Genomic DNA, 17,123 nt, shown 5'->3' with positions numbered 1-17,123 from the left:
GAGACAAGAATGCCCAGGAGGTTCATGAGGAGTGAACAGAGCAGGAGGAAGTGAGCAGCTCCTAGGTGTCCCCCTCCCACCCGTCACCTCCACAGAGTGAGCAAATTTGTGTGGGGGAGGGGCGGCCCAGTCCATCATCTTTGTTCCCTTGCTCACAAGTCCACGTCTCCGGACGGTGAGCCATTCAGCACAAGGACCTCTTTGTTCTGAGCTGCACCTAGCTCACTGATACTCCCCTGGCCTCTTGACTCCTCTGGCTACCTACCAGCCTCTCTGCTGCGGGATCTCTCAACAGGCCACCTCTCCTAACCCTTGGGGATGCCTCCTCTAAGTGTCATTGTCTTGAGAAGTTGAGCAGACTCAGGACTGCAGGATCCAACGCATCTTAACCCACATCTCTTTGCAGAAGGGCGGGGTGAGGACTCGGCCCCCCTCTCGTGTCTCCTTGGACACAGTGCACGACTGTACTTACCTCTAGCCACCACACTAGAAGAATATAGAACAATCTGGAAAGGGTAACAAAGGGTTTGTCACTCTGGTTTGCTAGGGTCTGCAGTAGGGAGAGCGTGCTTGACCTGGGCCAGCAAGTCATTCATTGCCTAAGTGGGAGGACCAGGATGAGAAGAAGATTGGAAACTGAGGTCAGGGGACCTTGTACAAGCTGTGTCTTATGCCAAGCAAGCTTATTAAGAAGTACAGGGTCTAACATACAATACCATATTAAAAAATGGGACAGAGTCAGCAGGAAGCTAATAAGGAGAACATGGGACATGTCACAATGTCAGAGACTGAGCACACAGCAATTTGGGGACAGATAACCGTAGCCCCTCAGGGTAGAAAGCATTAGGTTCTCAAGATCCATGGCCACAGCTTCCCCAAGGCCCTAGCTGCAGCTCATTTCTGGCTCTGACATGCATGTTCTTGGTGTGGAGAAGGAACTATACGGTCTTTCTCCATATATCGGAGCCTCAGGGAAAGCCTAGAGCCGACCCAGCCCTTGACACTATTCCTTTGTTAGCATGGTTTTATTTCAACTTGACTCCGAGTGGATGAAGGCCTCGAGTCAGTGGTGGGATATGGAGGCTGATCAGGAAAGCTATTGGCCTGACATCTGGCTCAGGCTGGGCTTAGAGGGAAGTCTAGGATTCCACTTTGCATTGAGCCACTCCAGGGAGGAGGGGAGAGAGAAAGAGACTTTCAGGAGATTGTGGCAGCCTACCCCAGGTAGTTGAGGGGTTTGGCTTGTATTCTAACAGACGAACTTCAGACACTCCGTTAAATTCACACATTCCAGAAGAGGCAAATAGCTTTTTCCCCCTTCTCTAGGCATGTCCTGTGCAACATTTAAGACATGTCTAAAACGTATATGTTGTTTCCTAGAAACTTAATACGGTGTGTTACATTTCTCTGTGTTTACACTGGCGACCTTGCCTGGGGGGACATGCCAGAAGCACTCGGCCCAGTGTACAAGCACAGAAAAATAGAGGTTACACTTGTTTGAGTCGATCCTGTGAGTGCATTTGTTTATGTGAAGCTTAAACTTAACTGGACTCCTATATTTCTGTATAATTTGGCACCCATGCTTGGAGACCCCAGAAGACACACTAGGCATCACTCATGGGCTGCCTGAGTGTGCCGACAAGACATCCTAGAGAGGTGCAGGCAGCGTTGGGGGTGGCAAGCTCCCTGGCATGGCTCTACTTACACAGGATGTCAGAGAACCCCTCACGGGTGCTGTGCAGGGAACTCGACTGCAGATGCCTGGTCCCAGCGAAGCTCCTGAATACAGTATCAGGAAAGGAGGCTTATTATTTCCTGGATCTTAGCCAAGCTGTGACTAGACAGGGATCAGAAGCTACCACTAAAATCACCCACTGTTAGCAGCAGCAGGCTGGAGACCAGTTCTCTTGTCTATACAGGTGGCTGACCTAGTCAGCTGGTGGAAAACAGCCTAGTGTGGTCTCTTGACATGGCCCCATCTTGCTTCAAGAAGTGCCACTTGACTGAAACATGCTTCTTCCTCCCTCCCTCCCTCCCTCCCTCCCTCCCTCTCTCTCTCTCTCTCTCTCTCTCTCTCTCTGTGTGTGTGTGTGTGTGTGTGTGTGTGTGTGTTCTTGTAACAGTGAGTAAGGACTAACAGATGTGCCATCTCAGGTGCTAGTAACCAAGTACCCACCCGCATTGGTCCTTGAAGGCAAATGACCTGTGGGTAGAGAAGCACAGGTGTTACTTTTCTTAGATTCTGTGTGCGGATGCACCCAGTCCACTGGTCACAGCATCTTCTGCTTGCTTCAGCATGCTACCTGTACTGCAGGAATTGCCCTCTGCACCGTGACAGACCTATCTCATGGCTCCTCCCTGGCCTTCCCATGAGTGACTCAGGACCTTGGCCTGGGAAAGAAGACTCAGGAGGCAGATCTACTGCGGCAAAGTCTCGGGGGATCCTGGGATGAAATTCGTTCCTTGTTATTCTTCTCCACGGAGTGTTGGAAGTTGATTTAATTGTGAGACAGGCCCTTCCGTAGTGTCCATTGAATATGAAATAAGTTAACTGTCAAGTCCAAATACCCACTGTAGCAAAGTAGAAGTGTTCACATTGCTCATTGGGTCTTTCCATCGAAATCGCCTGTGTCGGTGCTACATTTGATTGCTTGAAATGGCAGAGGTATCTCCCTTGTGTCTTCTAGGAAGGATCATCGAATGGCCCCTGTCTGACAACATGCACCACCAGTGGCTCCTGCTGGCTGCATGCTTCTGGGTGATCTTCATGTTCATGGTGGCCAGCAAGTTCATCACGTTGACCTTTAAAGACCCGGATGGTAGGTATGCTTCACGGCAAAGGGGATTAATGACTGATGGAGTCCTTCCCTCAACACTGTTCCTAGGCACCAAGCGTAGAGGGTGGTTGTCCTGACCAATGTGGCTTCCAAAGTCTTCCTGTAGCAGAAACCAAGGGGAGGTGGGAAGGAAGATGAGTAGGGTGAGTTCCTCCTGATGAGATGCTTTCTTAGTGGCCCAAGCCATGGGGTCACCTTTGAGATAAAGATGCTTCCTTCCTGCAGCACTTCTGAGCACCTGGTAGCAAGGGGTGCTATGGGATCAGTCATTCCCAAGTCCTAAGACACACAGCCGAGGTTGTTCCGCTTGCGGGAGTGTCAGCTGCTTTACCCTGTGTGTTTGATGGTTAGCTTCAGCATAGCGGAAGGAGGGTTGTTTCAATGTGAACGGCGAAACTGTTGGAGGATTGCATCTCCCTTACCAGACAAGGACTTTGAGAGGATGAAGAATCCTAGGTTGGGCCTCGGCCAGCTGGTTCTGCTATGTGTTCTTGTCATTTGTGAGCCTAAGAGTCCATGTTCCCTTACAAAATGGATGCACTCCCTGCTCTGACGTTACCAGCTGATTCTTTACTCCTCCCTCTGGTACTATCCTCAAGAGCTGAGGGGTGGAGGGGACACTTGTGGGGGGGGGAGACAGCTCATTAGGGTTGTTGATTGGCCAGTTCCTAGGAGCTGGAGCACAGAGCCTTGTGCATCCTTCTGTGGTTCACAGCTCATTAGATGTGTCTCTACCAGAACTGTCCCCACTTCTTGTGGCAGTAACAGCCTATAGTAGTTTAAGCAGTTGGCTATCGGCTCCTTTATACTCCCAAGAGCTCCCCGTGTGTTCCTAGCTATTCTAAGGACATCTAATCCCTTCCCCCCTTCTCCATCTCCTCTGTCCCACTCTACCTGTGGAGAAACAAGGCTGGAAGCAGACATGCAGGGGGAATAGGGCAACCCGATGTTAGCCCAGGCGGTGGTCCTCAGCATGGTTTGTACTAACAGATGATTACAGACACTCAACATAGGGCACCCCAACATCGTCCAGAAGTCTTTGGGAGATGGCTGATGTGTTTATGCTGTTTTCATGTCTGTCCATCTGTCATGACTTGCTTAGCCACCTGAGCTGAACCCAGAGTTCATCTGTGCTGATCTGCTGCTGATCCATGCCTGCCGCTTCTGCTGCTCAGCAGTAAAACCACATAGATTCATTTGTGCAATGACCTATCCTTAGCCAATCTCTGTTTCTGTTGAACAAGATCCTGGCGTTAATAACCAGATTGTATCATGGAAAATCAATCCAACCCAGCGATAGGTATTTAGTGTCATGACTTGTCAAAATTTGAAATACTATACAACCCTTGAGCAGGTCTTGGATATTTGGATATGTTGTTTTCTTTATCTGTTGGACTTTTTATTTCAGCCAGTCCTTGGGCTGATCGAAGCCCCTCGGGTTACTTCTAAGTGGCCAAAGGGCAGAACCCTTGACTTTGGATGATTATCCCCACTCTCTCCCTGCAGCTGAGATGCTAGGCAGGGGTGCAGCATCACCCAATAGCATGCCAGGCACTGAAGAGATGATTATGACCCCTTTTAGAAAGGCAAAGCAAAGCGGTGCTCTATTCACAATGGTAGGTACAAACCCATGAACAGCCATAGCAGACATAGTCCTAGCCATGGAGCTGCCCAGTCATGCCTCAGCATCGGCCCTCCACCCTGAAGCTGCACACTTGCTTCTGAGGGGCTGGGTGGTAGGAGGGACTGACATCTGACCACAGCAGGGGTGCTGGCAGCAGCTGAAGAGAGCTCCCCATCAGCCAAGCCTCAGAAAGCACAAACTAGGCCATGCTGTGTTTCCCCCTTTGTCTGTAGTCAAAGAGGGTTGGGTTAGCTTGGAAGAGAATCAGCGGAGCTTAAAATCATGAAAATGTTCGCCACACCAGGGCAGTGACTTCCCAGTGCCCTGAGCGTGGGAATTAGGCTGTCGTCTCTAAGTCACTTCAGCATGCAGAACACATTTCTCTATGCACAGAACAAGGAAACAGGTTCCACAAGTCCATTTAGCATGTCAATGTCCAAAGGTGACAGTTTGAGTCAGTGGAGATTGGATCAGTCAGCGTAGGGGTCAGAGCCACTGAGGAACAGCCAGGAGCCCAGTTTGGGTGGCTACTTGCCTTCTTCCACCAAGCATCACACACTTTACCCTTTTTGGCTTGTATCTCCAAGCAGGTTTTACTTTCACTGAAAAAAATGGTTGTGGGGTTTCCGAGGCTGTGAATCAGGGACTGTAGGAGAACCCATCAGTAACTGAGATGTTCAACAGAGTGGTTTTATTACAGCACAGCTTTCTAACTCACTGTGCAGGCAAGAACCAAACCAGAGGCAGCTAGCTGTTCACTCACGTGACTGACTGAGGGAGGGGGGGCGCTGCAGTTAACAGCACTAGCCACTTCTCCAAAGGACCCAGGTTCAATTCCCAACACCCAGACTGCAGCTCACCATGTGTCACACCATTTCTTCCAGCCTTTGGGTAGCAGGCACAGATGTGGGACAGATACAGGAGTAGGCAAAACATCTATCCATACAAAGTGAAATCAAATAAAGGCAAAAATAATAAAATACATTTCAAAAGATAGCCAGACTGGGGTGGCTTGGGGCAAGAGTAAAGCAGGCAACATGTAGGTGTTCTCCAAGAGAGGTAAGTTTTTATTAAATGAAAGAATATTTTTATATATTTAATGTGCTTTTATGGTATATTTAAAATTTGGAAAAATTTTTTCAAAGTGCACGTTTGTTTTCAGAAAGTGACAGATATGTCCAGATTGTACCTGAATTGTTCCTACAAAATCTTGTCAAGATTTGCTTGACTGAGTGGCTTGTAATCCACCCCATAGTCTGACAGTTCACATGACTTCCAGTGTGAACTCGGACATTCTAATATGACTGCTGGAGTTTTACTTTTATATTTTTGTTTGTAAATTGATTTTTTTCTGCCTGGAGATCACTGAAGCGTGGTGTGCAGTTGTAAGAAATAGCACAAAGGGGCCTCAGTGTGTCCTCTACAGGAGGTCCCAGATTTGATTCCCTGTACCCTCATTGGCAACTCACAAGCATCTATAACTCCAGTTCCAGGGCACTGGATGCCCTCTTCTGATCCTCAGGCCCCAGGAACACACATGGTACACAGACATACATTTAAGCAGATATCAGAGGTCAGGGAGATCCTGTGTTCTGTTTACCGTCTGGCCCACATGGTGACTGCTCACAGACCTGGCTGCAGTGTCACAGTTAGGATGAGGCCCAGACACAGAACACCTCTGTCACCATGCAGATTCATCATATCACCCTTGATTGTCTTTTGGTGCTGGTTTAGATTTTCTTGAAATCTAAATTCAAGTTTCATTACATAGCCCAGGTTGAGTACAAACTCACATTCCTCCTGCCTCAGCCTCCGAAGTGGTGGGATTTTAGTGGTGCCATGTTGTGCTTTCTAGTGTATTCACAACCCCTCCATAGCCTCAGCTCTTGGGTCTCTATACAGTTTTGTCATTTCAGGAACACCTTGTAGTGGGGGCCTGTTTGACTTTTCTCACTTACATAATTCTGTCAAGCGTTTGCCCAGCATGAAGTGTTAGCGTGACACTTTGATTTCTGTTGCTCATTTGTATCTAGTTGTGTAGATGTAACTGTGCGCTAACTACCCACCCATTGAAGGGTATGTGGGCAATTTCTAGTTTGAGGTTCCCATGCATGAAGCTGATGTGAACATTTGGATATGGATTTTTGTTTCCACCTAAGTAAAATGTTCGTTTCTTTGGATTAAATGCTGTGAAACACAATTGCTGAGTCTTGGTAGCATGTTGCTTTTTATTTTCTTTCAAGAAAATTACCAGACCCTTTTCCACCAGCTTTTTCATACTGCAACAGTGTATACATGGGCAGGTTTCTCCACACATTAGCCTTCTCTGTTCTCTCACAATTCTGATGGCTTCCTGCTACTGTCTTCCTGTGATTTTGATGTGTTTGCCCGGTGGCCTGTGTCCGTGATGACCTCAGCTTTCTCTCTTCAGTCTCCATGTGTCTTGCTCCTGTGCACACTGGCTTGTCTGGAGTGCCCCATCTGTTAACTTCCTGTGTCATCTAGATACAAGCTCTCTGTCAAGTATGAGGCTTGTAAATGCATTCTCCCAGCCCCCAGCTTATCCTCTGCGGAAAGACCTTTGCAAAACCCAGGTTTTAAGTTTTGATAAAATTGGGTTTTCTGAAAGTTTTTGTCCTGTTTGTTCCTCTAAGTTTCATGGCTTCATATTTTACAGGTAGGACCCTGAATGGTTTTGAGTTCTTTTTCAAAGCTGTGAGTGGGGATGAGGTGTTGATTCATTCTGTCCATTGAGGCCCACTTGTTCCATTTCCTTTTCTCATAGACGAACCTTTAAGTTAAGTTGCCTTTGCCGGAAGCCAGCGAGACATGGCTGTGTGGGTACCGTGTCTCATGGGGTGACACTTTCCCCCACCCATTTCTGTGCACTGCCCTCCGTGAGAATGTATGTTAATCTGTCCTCCAGGGTATAGTGCCAAACAGGAGTTTCTGTTCCTGACGACCATGCCGGAAGCAGAAAAGCTAAGAGGAGAGAAGCATTTTCCCGAAGTCACGAAGGTGAGCACAAGGTCTGCCCCTCCAAACTGGAAGCTGCTTTTCTTTGGGGACACTGGACAGGGGACCTGTCATGCAGGAGTGCCTTTCTCAGAGGCTCTCCCAGGTTCCCTCCTATGTCATTGTAGCTTTGTTTATGGTACAGGTTGAGAATTCAGAATCTGAAAATCTGATATATGAGAAGCACACAATTGGGAATTGTTGGAGAGCCAACATGGTGCCACAGCAGAAATTCCCACACCACAAAGCTTTGCTGTGTGCACCAGATTATTTAAAATATTCTATATAGCTAGGGCTGTCGGTCAGTGCCACGGCTACTGCCTAACGTGTACAAGGCCCAGGGCTCAATCCCCAGTAATTGGATACAATTACCAAGGTGTGTGTGTTAAATATAAATGAATTTCAGGTTTGGATTCGAGTCCCTAAGATATCTCATTTTGTAAATGAAAATATTCTAAAGTCCTAAAAAGGTTCTAAATCTGATGCATTTCTGTCCCCAAGCGTTTTGGACAAGGAACAGCAAGGGCTATTCAAGTTGGAGTTCCTTTATTTTCTGTTTCCGTTCTTCACTTTAGCTTGGGTTTGGTATGGCATTTACGCTGCATCCCCTATTGGTGGCTCTCCGTAGGGGTCGTTTGTGCAGAATCCCTTCCTGACAGATGAAGTATTGGCTTCACTGGGGGATAAAGAGTGTAGAACAGGGTCAGGAAGAAACTGGGAATATGAAAAGATTTCTGACCCAGAGTGGAATTCTGGGGTCAGAGGGAACATGGGACCAAATCCAAACTCTGTGGATGAGCAGCTGGATCCAGGGCAAGAGAGAAGCCCCCGGATGGCATAGCAGATAACTGGCCCAGCCCAGATCTCATAGAGTGCTCGGTGCTAGGTTCTGACTCCATGTTTTCCTCTGCAGGGACACTACACATAACCCTCCTTGTTCCCTGTCCAGGGAGCGGGGTACACCCAGGAAGGTCCCTCTTCTTGTCAATCCTCATGCTGGGTCAGGAAGGTGCAGATCACAGTTTGCCTGGAACGGGTGAAGTGTCCACCACTAACATGTCCGTCAGTTCTGAGCTAGGCTGGGACGAAGGGTGGGTGCTGCCTGGTCCACGGTATACAGATGGCAGATTAGAACCCAGTAAGGGCAGAAGCACTCCAGTCAGAGGCTCAGGCACCACCGTGGTTTCTTAGCAAGAATTTCACATAGGAAAGACCAGGCCTGCAAAGCTCTTTCGAGATAACTGTGGTGTGTGTGTGTGTGGGGGAGTCTCTTTAAATACATGAATACAGACTACTCAAGGGCAGGTGAGCTATTCGAAAAGCAGTTTGAGACGAGGGCTTCCATTGGAAAGACACTGTATCAGGGAAAATAGATCTTACCCTGTAGTGGTTGCTTGCAAATTCAAATGCGTCTTAGATACACACACACACACACACACACACACACACACACACCATGTCTATTCAAGGTACTCCACACACACACACACACACACACACACACACCATGTCTATTCAAGGTACTCCACACACACACACATACACACACACACACACACACACAAACACACACGAGTCATGATCAGTGTATATGTTATTAGTCCAGCTCCTCGGACCCATTTCCCTCATCTCTTCCTCTTCAGCCCCCATTACCCCACACACATACAGTGACTGGCTTATGTGCACACACATATACACAGGCTCTTTTTCCATGCCACACATTTGACCCAGCTAAGGCTTTCTTGGGTATCGCCATCATCAGACCTCGTTATCACACACCCAGTCAAGACTCAGCAGCTATGAATGGTCCTGCTGGCCTTCAGAGTCATGGAAGGTGGGCGAGGGCTTGGGTCCAGGACTGCTCCAGTCAGGGATGTTCTCCCCGTTGTGAAGTAGCTCCTGATGCTGCCTCTTCACTTGGAACTCCAGCTTACTCATCTCTTTAGTCGATGGGCTCAGTCTTGTAGGAGAACCACAGGAATCAAGTGACATCTGTCCTCCTGGGCAACTGCCCCATCTCTCTTTTGAACTCAGCAGGGCTGAGGAGATGGTGTTTGTCCCTGCAGAGATGGGAAGAAAACAGGAGAAGGGGGCTTCAGGAGCTCCTCCTGCTTGATACCCACAATCCCTCAGCTTCTTCCATCCCTATCCCTTACAGCCAACTGGGAAGATGCCTTCGCATGGCCATCCCAATGAGCCCCTGGTTTATCTGGAGCGGCTGGAGCTCATCAGAAACTCCTGCAAGGAGGAGGCTCTGCGGAACCTCTCACACACCGAGGTCTCTAAGTTTGTCCTGGATCGGATATTTGTCTGTGACAAGCACAAGATTCTTTTCTGTCAGACCCCCAAAGTGGGCAACACCCAGTGGAAGAAAGTGCTGATCGTCCTAAATGGTACATATAGCATGTGCGGGTGCCCCTCTGCAATGGGAGAGGGGGTGAGACTGGCATCAAAGTGGGGGGTTCTTCTGAAAAGACCCACGACCTTCCTGGGGGCTCTCTGTTGTCCTCCACACCCCTGTCATGCTATAAAACTTGGTGGGGTTAACTTTTTGTTTTCATTTTTACAGTACAGGGCAGGAAACCAGGACTGTGTGAATGCTAGGCAAGCCTTCTACCACTGAGCTGCGGTCCCATGGGTGGCTGAAACCGAGATGTTTCAGTCGGAACTAAGGGCAGGATTTCCTGGGTTTTCACAAAGCTGGCCATTCTCACTCAGCCTGTCCACCCCCATCAGTCCCTCTTTTCTGTGGTTCATGCTGGGTCTGTCTTGAATGGAGCAAGGCTCCCACATTCTCTGAGGTACCCTATAGTCAAAGGACCCACAACCAGAGCCTGGGAGGAGACTCTTGCCTCCTGGGCCTCAGGAAGTTTCACTTGTAGATTGAGTCTGTGCTGGCTGGAGAGAGGGAAGCTACACCTTGTTTTCTACCGGAGACATAAAATATTAGCTTGCTTCAGAAAACTCTGATGTTTACTAAGGAACTAATTAAATCCTGGAAAACTGAGTTCATATGCTACAGTTCTGATTACCCACTGTTCTGCTTGGACACCAGAATGTTTCGATGCCCATTAGTCTAAACTGCCCTAAAATAATTATAGGGTGTCTGTAAAAACCCAGCTCCAGCTGAGTTCCAACAGGCAGAAGTCACACCCTGGGTACCGTGGGACAGGTTCTAGGGTTCAGCATCGTGCCCGGAGCTCCCAAGCCCACTCCTGGCATGACTGGCCAGTGTTGGCTGCCATTTGCACTTTGTACAGGTCAGTCACAGAGCAAAAGGACAAAGCCTTCTGGATACATATATGAAGTTAACGTGCCCCAGAAGAAAATGCCAGTGTGCTGGATCTCAGAATGGGAGGGCAAGGCTAAAAGTTAAGTTGAAAACAAGGAGCATACAGAGAGACTCACATGGGTCATGGCAGTGGGAAGTATCATAACTCACTCACAGGATAGGACAAAATAGAAGGCTATATGAAATATGTCTGTCAGCATACCCTACGGCTGTAGCTTCTCTGACAGTTCTGGGACTCACCAGAGCAGAGCAGACTGCCTGTGTGTGTCGGAATCACATGTATCATTTACAGTACATGTACAGTTACAAAGTTTTAAAACCGAAGACAAAGAACCCTCCTTGACATGGACACCGGCGAAATGGTTGACAAGAAGAAAAATTAAATTTATCTTATTTATCTCAAGAAAGCTCTTATCATCCAACTCTTTGCTCTGTCCGGTATGAAAAGTCAGCTTGTCGGTTTGTAAGAAACATGTGGACTCATGCTATGTGATCTCCTGGAACAGAAAAAGAAAAACAAGAAAACAAACTAAAGCTAAAAGTGTAGGCATGGGCACACCATGTAGAGCAGGGAGGTCCTCGTGGCCATCCTCGGTTGACCTCCAGTGTGCTTGCACAGTGAGCAGACCGTGGCCATCCTCGGTTGACCTCCAGTGTGCTTGCACAGTGAGCAGACCGTGGCCATCCTCGGTTGACCTCTAGTGTGCTTGCACAGTGAGCAGACCGTGGCCATCCTCGGTTGACCTCTAGTGTGCTTGCACAGTGAGCAGACCCAGGCACAGATCCAAACCACTGGGTCCTCCATTCTCTCCTTGTATAAACTGTTGGTATGGTGGCTCCACAGGGTGGGTAAAGGGGAAGTTTTAGTATACATATGAGAGAGAGCATCCAGGGGCATCTGGAAGGATCCAGAACAGAGAGAGAGAAGAATAGTAGATTGAACATGGCCAGCAGACTGGACCTGGCCGTGGGAGAGGGAGGAGAAGAGCAGAGGTGGCAGTGGATGGGGGCAAAGAGAGGAAGGGAGCCAAAGGGGAGACAGACAGGGGAGAGCATCTGGAAGATATAGAGTGACAAGGAGAATGAGTAGCTGGGCCAGGCTGGGCGTGGGGGCACAGAGGCTGGGCTGGGGGCACTTTAGGGTCAGAAGGAGGCAAGAAGAGGCAAGATCCTCACCTTAGACTCTGAAACGTATAACAGGTTCTTGTGGCACTGAAGGAGCCTGGAGGCAGCTTGTGCATTACTGTGCTACCAGATCTCCCTAAAGCAAACCACAAATAATCATTTGTCCAAGGGGGGGTGGCTTCTTTCGGAATGGGGGAACCAACATCACAAGTTCCCGAGGTGTGCTGGCTGGCTTTCTTTTCTAACCAACAGAGTTTGGGGAAATTGAGTCTCCTCAGGGTCTGACATCCCTTGTCATGGTCAAATGTGCCAAACCACAGCACATCACAGGGCTTAAGTGCTTGGAAGAGAAAGGAATGGATGGGTAGAGGCTGTGATCTCGCATGGGTGGCTCAAAAGAGCTTTCTCTTTGTGGGGACTCAACGCTCGACAGCACTAAGTCAGGATAAGGCCAGATGTTACAGTTCACAGAAGCTGGCTAAGCCCTTCAGGGCCCTATCACCCTATGTCTCCATGCGGGCGGGGGGGTGAGTCTTCCTCTCCTACATCCTGGTCCCACTGCCTCCTTGGGTGTGCCTCTGATGCCAGCTAGGAGTTTTTATCATCAAGCATTTTGTGTAGCTTTTGCTACCCTGCCTGAGCTCCAGGAACAGGTTGTGCTATCAGCCCCAACTCAGCTTCCCTTGAATCAATGGATAAAAAGTGCTGTTGTTCTATTTCAACTTGCCTTTGGACACAGTTTCTGGGTGATACTATCTCCTGCTCAAAGAAGCATGCCTTGATCAATATTCTTATTTCTGTACCTCTTCGCCTGCCCTAAACTTTAGTTGCTCAGTTTCAGCAAGTTCCAGCTGAACATCCCTGACACCCCCTCCTGTAGGCTCAGCCTGTATAGCCACTCTGCCTGAGATCTCACATGACTGGTCACCTTTTCTCCCTCACAAGCATAGTGAGCCCTGTCTCCCCTCCCCTTTCATGTCTTTGCTTGCCTCCAGGGACCTGGAAGACTTGCCTATCCTTCCCGCCCAGCAATTGGCCCGTGGCTTTTTTACTAACAGATCAAGAACCAATTGGGGAACAGGACCTTAGCATCAGCACCTCCCCTACAATCAAGAGCCTTTGTCATTTGCCATGTGGGCTTCCTTGGGGTTCGTGAGACACACTGTTGCTCTGGTAGGGCTACAAGAGCACAGTGTGCCATGGGGATGAGACTTTGGTTGTGCCCCGGGGCAATGTCTCCTGACATCTGAGAGATCTGATAGAATAAACAGTCAGCTTCAGGAAGATTTAGCCTTCTAGGTATAGTACAGAGCCGTGGGCACAGGGTTATTTCTGTTTCCTTCTCTTTCCCAGCAGAACCTTCTTCCCTCCAGTCAGCTGACAGATTAAAGAGCTGTCCTTCATTTGGTTTCTGCCTCTAGCAGGAACAGCTGGAGTTTCAGGGGTCTGTTGGTTGTGGGCTTCTCGTGTGTGCCGTGGAGATTGTGGGGCCTGGGATCCCACTGATGGGCACCTCTAAGGGTTGTACTGAGGAAATCCGTGCACTGTCTCCTCTTGTTCCCCTCAGGAGCATTTTCTTCCATTGAAGAGATCCCGGAAAATGTGGTCCATGACCATGAGAAAAATGGCCTTCCACGTCTCTCTTCCTTCAGCAAATTAGGAATTCAGAAGCGGTAAGGGCAACTTCCTCAGAGGGGAAGAGGGAGGGTGGTTTTTCAACAAATCCCCAGCCTCACTCAGCCTATACTTTGTGATCTACAGGGATCCAGGATCAGTTTGTACTTGCTCTGTGATCCACAGGGCTTCAGGCTCAGACTGTACTTGCTGTGTGATCCACAGGGCTCTAGGCTCAGTCTGTATTTGCTGTGTGATCCACAGGGCTTCAGGCTCAGACTGTACTTGATCTGTGATTCACAGGGCTCCAGGCTCAGCCCACACTTACTGTGTGATTTATAGGGTTCAAGGCTCAGTCTATACTTGCTGTGTGATCCACAGAGCTCCAGGGACCACAGGGTCAACTGTTTTGTGTTGGCATGCAGGGGCCAACATTGTCCTTAGTGTATGCTCACTGCAAATCTCAGCCTCTTGAGAACTTGGGAATCCCTTTCTCAACCTTGTCACAAAGCTCATTAAGGTTTACATCAGATCATTGACAAAAGTAGGCAGCACTTTGTGTTTTGGTTTCATTAAGTTCTTATGGATTCCTTACTAAATAGGACCATCTATCCATTATAAACAAAGTGCTGCACACTCTGTCAGGGCACCACACCCACTTCTGCACGCACTTCCCACTGAGGCAGTGTTGCAGTAAATATTAGAAAGGCTGGATACTGGTTCTGTGCATTTTCACTCTGCATGGAGCCTCAGAGCCGTGAGCTGCGTGCCCCCAGCTGCTTCTCTGCCACGCCGCTCTCCCTCACTGTCCTCTTGGCAGATTGTTATCGTGCCTGGCACACACACTGCGTTCCTCAGGTCGCTCCAGCATGGCACCACGCCACGCTAGCCCCAGGTACTCTCTAGCCACCCTCTCACGGCTGTTTCTCTGCCAGCCAGGAACTCTGCTCACATTCCCTGCAGCCTGGTAAAATCAGGGCTCTAGAAGTCCAGCATGGGCTGGCCTATTGATGCTCCCTGCCACGAACTCTCTTCATACTCTCATCAACTGCCCCCTGGTAGTTAAGGTAAAAACTCCCAAATTCCCAGTGAAACCATGACTCAATAACCAGTAATTTATTAATCAGGTTTCTATGTTAAATTCTCAATCCACAGTACATCCACACACAAAATCTCACAACCAGTTGGTAAAGATATAAACTGCCCACCTAGATAAAATCAATTGACCTATAGGAATTCTTCCCTTTAAAAATATGCATAACTACCTAGGGCCAGTTAAGACCACCGGGATCTGGATCCTCCTTCTCCGTCTCCATCTTGATTCTCCTTCTCTTCCCCTTCTCTCCTGCCTTACTAAAACTTTGTCCCTGCCTTACTTCTCACTGTCCAATCATGTAGGGCCTTGACCTAATTTGTGCCAGCCCTCACCTGCATATAGACCTCAACCTACAGGGTAGTAGTGGGAGCAGGTCCACCACAGGGGGACAAGCCCCTTGACTATGGCCATGGAGTCAGAAGCTAATGAGAGGCAAAGCTCTTCCCTTTTAGCTGTGAGGTGACTTCACAGAGCCAGACTAAAGGGGTCAGACTAGAAGAGCTGCCCCTTGGTGTCAGGTCCAGCCTGGGTGTGGCCCTTCTGGCATTGAAGCCCTTTGTTCTTTGTTGCTTCTGGCCTTGGGTGACTCAGTCTTTACAACTAACAAACTTATGCCAGAAATTGTCCTGGGTGTGGACTGGGCTCTAAAGGAATCTTCATGGGGCTTCATGAGACTCCATGAATTAAGACAGCTTTCAGGTAAGCTCACTGCAGAAGGTGTCATTGTCATAGACACTGTGAAGTCACTAATGTCCCTGTTATGTCAGCACAGGCCCTTCAAGCCAGTGCCTCTACCATGCTGCAGCCTGCCCGGGGCACCTTCTTGTGGGAAGTGCACAGCTTGGGTTCCTGTTCTCTCTTCCCATTCTCCCCCTTCATTTTTATTCCTCCTGAGAATCTGGGGTGGAATCTTTCAAGCAATGCCCATAAAGTAAGCCTCCAGCCTCAGTAAACATGGACTCACAGTTCCAGCCCTGGCGATTTCTTCTCCAGGAACCAAACTTGTAAAAGGTTTTGAAGTTTTAAATTAGCCAAGTAAAACAAACCTTTGGTTCAGCAGTTTCACATCAACCACAGAGGCTTTGAGCAGTCCGTTTTGCTAAGACTCTGTTTCCTCACCTGTAGAATGGGTTGATAGCAACATTCAGAGCATGTTACTAAGAGTGCACTGTGCGTGTGAGGCACGCTCCACAGGGCCCAGCCTGGCGTTACCCTTCCCCCTCCTACCTTCCCATCCATTACCTCCTTGAACATCCGTCTCGTCTCTGACCTTATTTTATTTTTCTTCCTCAGATTGAAAACATACTTCAAGTTTTTTATCGTGAGGGATCCCTTTGAAAGACTTATTTCTGCCTTTAAGGATAAGTTTGTCCACAATCCACGGTTCGAGCCTTGGTACAGGCATGAGATAGCCCCAGGCATTATTAGGAAGTACCGGAAGAACCGGACAGAGACTCGAGGGATCCAGTTTGAAGATTTTGTGCGCTACCTGGGCGATCCGAACCACAGGTGGTTAGACCTTCAGTTTGGGGACCATATCATCCACTGGGTAACCTATGTAGAACTCTGTGCACCCTGTGAGATAAAGTACAGTGTCATCGGACACCACGAGACCCTGGAGGCAGACGCCCCATACATCCTGAGAGAAGCTGGCATAGACCATCTGGTGTCATATCCCACCATCCCTCCCGGCATCACCATATACAACAGAACCAAGGTGGAGCAGTACTTCCTGGGCATCAGCAAACGAGACATCCGGCGTCTCTATGCGCGTTTTGAAGGGGACTTCAAGCTCTTTGGGTATCCGAAACCAGATTTCTTGCTCAATTAATGCACCTGACCCTTGAATATTGCTAGAGAGGCCGGCTTTGTGGAGGTGTGAGAACACGGGACCTCTACCATGGTCCAGTGCACGGGTGATGTTGGGTTCTGATTAGCTCGGGTGACAGATGCTCTAGTGACTCCCCTCACCAGCCTGTGTCACCCCCATAAAAGGTTAGGAAAGACTTGACGTTGTGCAGACAGGTGGACAGACCCAGAGACATGTTAGGAGTTGCTTCCTGCAGCTGTCACATTGTCACCGGCGCTGTGTCAGCTAGCCAGTGGCCGGGTGGTGTCACCCGTGACCTGTGGGTTGTACAGACCCAGCACTTAAGAGAGATAGAGATGCTGAGTGGCTGCAGATGTTACTGGGGCCCATGTGGAGTTGAATGTGAGCCAGAACGACACCTCATTCTTCCATCCTGACACATCAGTAGCCACAGAAGCAGATCACAGGCTCCTCAATCTTCAAGCCATGTGACATTGGGTGGTGGTAATCACAGTTTGAGAGGTCTGACCTTTCAGGACCCAGGATAGCTCATTTTTCAGGACCTCTGACCCCACAGTATCTGCTACATTCTGCAGAACGGATTCCCTTCTGGAAAGTGGGGGTGTTATCGGAACATCTTTGAGGACTAGAACTTGGCCCGGGGAAGGAGGAACCGACCAGTCCTGGGAACTCAGGCCTCTGAGGAATCG

General features: G+C 48.9%; 1 protein-coding gene across 1 annotated transcript; it reads left to right on the top strand.

Moving 5' to 3' along the window:
- Positions 1-2,719: 2,719 nt before the first annotated feature.
- CHST10 (carbohydrate sulfotransferase 10) lies at positions 2,720-16,434 on the top strand (the record flags this gene model as incomplete). Its single annotated transcript, XM_080917350.1, has 5 exons — positions 2,720-2,819; positions 7,388-7,479; positions 9,635-9,869; positions 13,461-13,566; positions 15,897-16,434. 5 exons carry the CDS (start codon positions 2,720-2,722, stop codon positions 16,432-16,434), a joined length of 1,071 nt encoding a protein of 356 aa, XP_080773476.1.
- Positions 16,435-17,123: the final 689 nt, after the last annotated feature.

This window comes from Micromys minutus, assembly GCF_963924665.1.
Source record: "Micromys minutus genome assembly, chromosome: 5".
NCBI lineage: Eukaryota > Metazoa > Chordata > Mammalia > Rodentia > Muridae > Micromys > Micromys minutus.
This window is presented reverse-complemented; position numbering and strand designations above follow the sequence as displayed.